Genomic DNA, 2865 nt, shown 5'->3' with positions numbered 1-2865 from the left:
CCTCCCTCTCCTACGGCCTCTCGTGCAGCTTCGGTCCCTTCCTCTCCCTTGACTTCCCGCGTGGTCCTTTCGGACCTCTCTTCCCCCATCTCCTGCGCGGGGCCCGAGTGAGAGGTTCCGGAGCGCAGGCGCAGGCAGGGTCTTCCTGGGTGTTGACGCTGTCGTCCAGCCGGCCCCAGCCTCCTTGGCACTGCCTCGGAGCTTCAGCTGCCTAGGTTGTGCAGGTTTGCTTCAGAGGGTCAGCGGGCGGCGCTGCGGGGAGGAGGAGCCCTGGGAGGGTCAACCCGGCCAGTCCCCGGTCTCCGGCCGCGGAGGCCGCCCTTGCCCTTGGGAATCCTTGGCTGCCCAGACAGAAGGGAATAGGCGCCAGAGATCCCGTTCTGCATTTTGATTCATCTTGGGCCCTGTAAGGGTCACATCTTGTGAAAATACCAGTAAAATCAATTTAACGTTCAGTACAGCGTGTAAAGACAGCTCCAAGAATTTAAAAGACGCCTGAGTCAGAATATTTAAATGCTTGGTTCCCCGTAGCAGCGTTTTAACACGTCTGAGTGCAGAAGGCGGAGAATCGAGCCCGATTGCCGCCACCGTTCACGCCCTGTTAACATTTTAAAAGGGTAAAGAAAAACACCCTAGAAAAAACCCAAGTGGGCAGTTCCTCTAGGAGGAAAGAACAGCTGACTTTGAAATTTGGGTTGGTCCTCATTTCCCTGTGCGAAATTTGCCTGCAAAACGATGGCTATTGTTGACAAGTGGATTGTATTATTAATTCTTAATGTCTCATCCAAGGCAGGAATCTTTTTTTTTTTTTTAAAGATGACCGGTAAGGGGATCTTAACCCTTGACTTGGTGTTGTCAGCACCACGCTCAGCCAGTGAGCTAACCGGCCATCCCTATGTGGGATCCGAACCCGGGGCCTTGGTGTTATCAGCACCGCACTCTCCCGAATGAGCCACGGGCCGGCCCAAGGCAGGAATCTTTATCTCAGTTCTGCGACTGGAAAAAACTGGCACACACAAAAAAACATTTCCCTTAAATTCACACGAAGCAACGGGCAAGTTACAAATTAAATCCTGACATTCTACCTCCTCAGTTGTGTCCTCTCCAGACCATGTTACAAAACAAAATGAATAGTTACTTTGATGTTACTCATAAAATGAGTGAGTGAACCAAATGTTCTGTGAACATGTGTTAAACAATAATAACCTTAGATGTCTGTTCTGCTTTGGGGGGCTCCAGATGCCCCTTGGAGTTTGATACCTTACAGAGAGGAGGGGTAGGGCAAAAGCAGGAAAACAATGTCAAAGGGAAAATTTTGTCATCTGTGTCCAAATTGGGCCCATCTTTACTGTTCCTCTGTGTTGATGTCATTCTTTTCAGTGTACTCCATGTTCTGGCAAAACACCCACAGCTCACATCTCAGCTGCAGCCATGTTAACTACACCTTTGCATTACTCTGTTGGCACTGATCTCACTGTCAGTCTTTTTGTTACGCTCTTTCCTCCAGGTGTTCTTTACTAATACAGTTATGTGAAAACCAGTTGTTGTTCAAGTGTGGAATGATTTGTTACCCCTTGAGGATGATTCTAGAGTGAATGATCCAAAACTACTAACTGATCTTAGGTGAAAAGACAAGTTAAAGAGGCTCCCCCACCAAAAAAAAAAAAAAACTATTTGGAATTTGATAGCTGAGTTATTTGGGGGGAAAAACAGACTTTGATTTTTACCCCCCTTTTCCCAATTGACTTATAACTGGAAAACAGCAGTTCAGTTTTGACTCTGATATAATGGTGGTGGTGGTGAGGAATCCTGTTTAGACTCTAGTGAATTAGAAAGCTTTCTTTTTAGAAGGCTCCTTTTTGGACAGTTTGGAACAAGTGGAAACATTTATGTGCTTAGAATGCAGAATATTTTGGCACTTGTAAGTCTGTCCATAAATTTGTATAAGAGCTTAGGAGGGCCGGCCCATGGCTCACTTGGGAGAGTGTGGTGCTGATAACACCGAGACCGCGGGTTCGGATCCCTATATAGGGATGGCCAGATAGCTCACTTGGGAGAGCGTGATGCTGACAACACCAAGTCAAGGATTAAGATCCCCTTACCAGTCATCTTTAAAAAAAAAAAAAAAAAGAGCTTGGGGTCCAGGATGCGTGATATAGTCCCTCTCTTTAAGAGGCATCCCTGAGGTTCCTTCCCAGCTGTGGACAACAGAAATTCGATCTTAAGGTAGTTTCATCTGGAGCATCCAGCTGTTTAGTCATCTTTTTGTTTTCTTTCACTTGGTTCCACAGATAAGAATCCCTAGTAAATCAAATGGCATCCAGAGATTTCTGCTCATCTGGTGAAGGGATGGAAATACTTCAACAAAGTAAGGGTGGTGATTTGCAAAAGGTTTGATGACTTATCTAGAGAAGTCTTAACTATATTCTTGCTTTCCATAATAAAAAGAAACCAGTATGGTTTCACCAGTATGATTTCTCTCACAGAAGCCTTAGTTTCTGGGGAAACTATAATATGTGGAGATTCTTGAACACTCTCTTATTGATAAAAGGATTTATACCAACTGCTATTAGTGTTGTATTGGTTCCTTATCTGTTTGTGCAGTAGACTAAAAACTCAAGATGCTCCCATGCCACATTAGCAAGCATATAAAAATAAGGGTGGCTAGCAAACTCCTTGAAGGTTTCTTTTCTATCTGTGTCTTGAATTTTCTCATGTCTTGTTCGGCCAGCCGGATCACAACCCTCAGTGTTGCCCCCGTACTGGACCGGGGACCGGCAACGGTATCACAACCCTCTGCGTTGCTCCTGCGCCTCGCTCCGCCAGCGAGCGGGAACCGGCCCGTATGGGGGATCCCAACCCTCG

General features: G+C 46.3%; 1 protein-coding gene across 2 annotated transcripts in view; it reads left to right on the top strand.

The window, feature by feature from the left end:
• HAUS4 (HAUS augmin-like complex, subunit 4) overlaps positions 1-2865 on the top strand; it is a 9056-nt gene continuing 6191 nt past the window's right edge. The window contains exons 1-2 of one of the 2 annotated variants that reach the window (XM_008566560.1): positions 1-224; positions 2292-2368. In XM_008566560.1, coding sequence (XP_008564782.1) covers positions 2314-2368 — 55 coding nt within the window. In that variant the 5' untranslated portion in view covers positions 1-224; positions 2292-2313. The remainder of the gene's footprint in view (positions 225-2291; positions 2369-2865) is intronic. The other variant, XM_008566561.1, reaches the window with a different exon arrangement.

The sequence above is a fragment of the Galeopterus variegatus genome, unplaced genomic scaffold (genome assembly GCF_000696425.1).
Source record: "Galeopterus variegatus unplaced genomic scaffold, G_variegatus-3.0.2 Scaffold253, whole genome shotgun sequence".
NCBI classification, from domain to species: Eukaryota; Metazoa; Chordata; class Mammalia; order Dermoptera; family Cynocephalidae; genus Galeopterus; species Galeopterus variegatus.
This window is presented reverse-complemented; position numbering and strand designations above follow the sequence as displayed.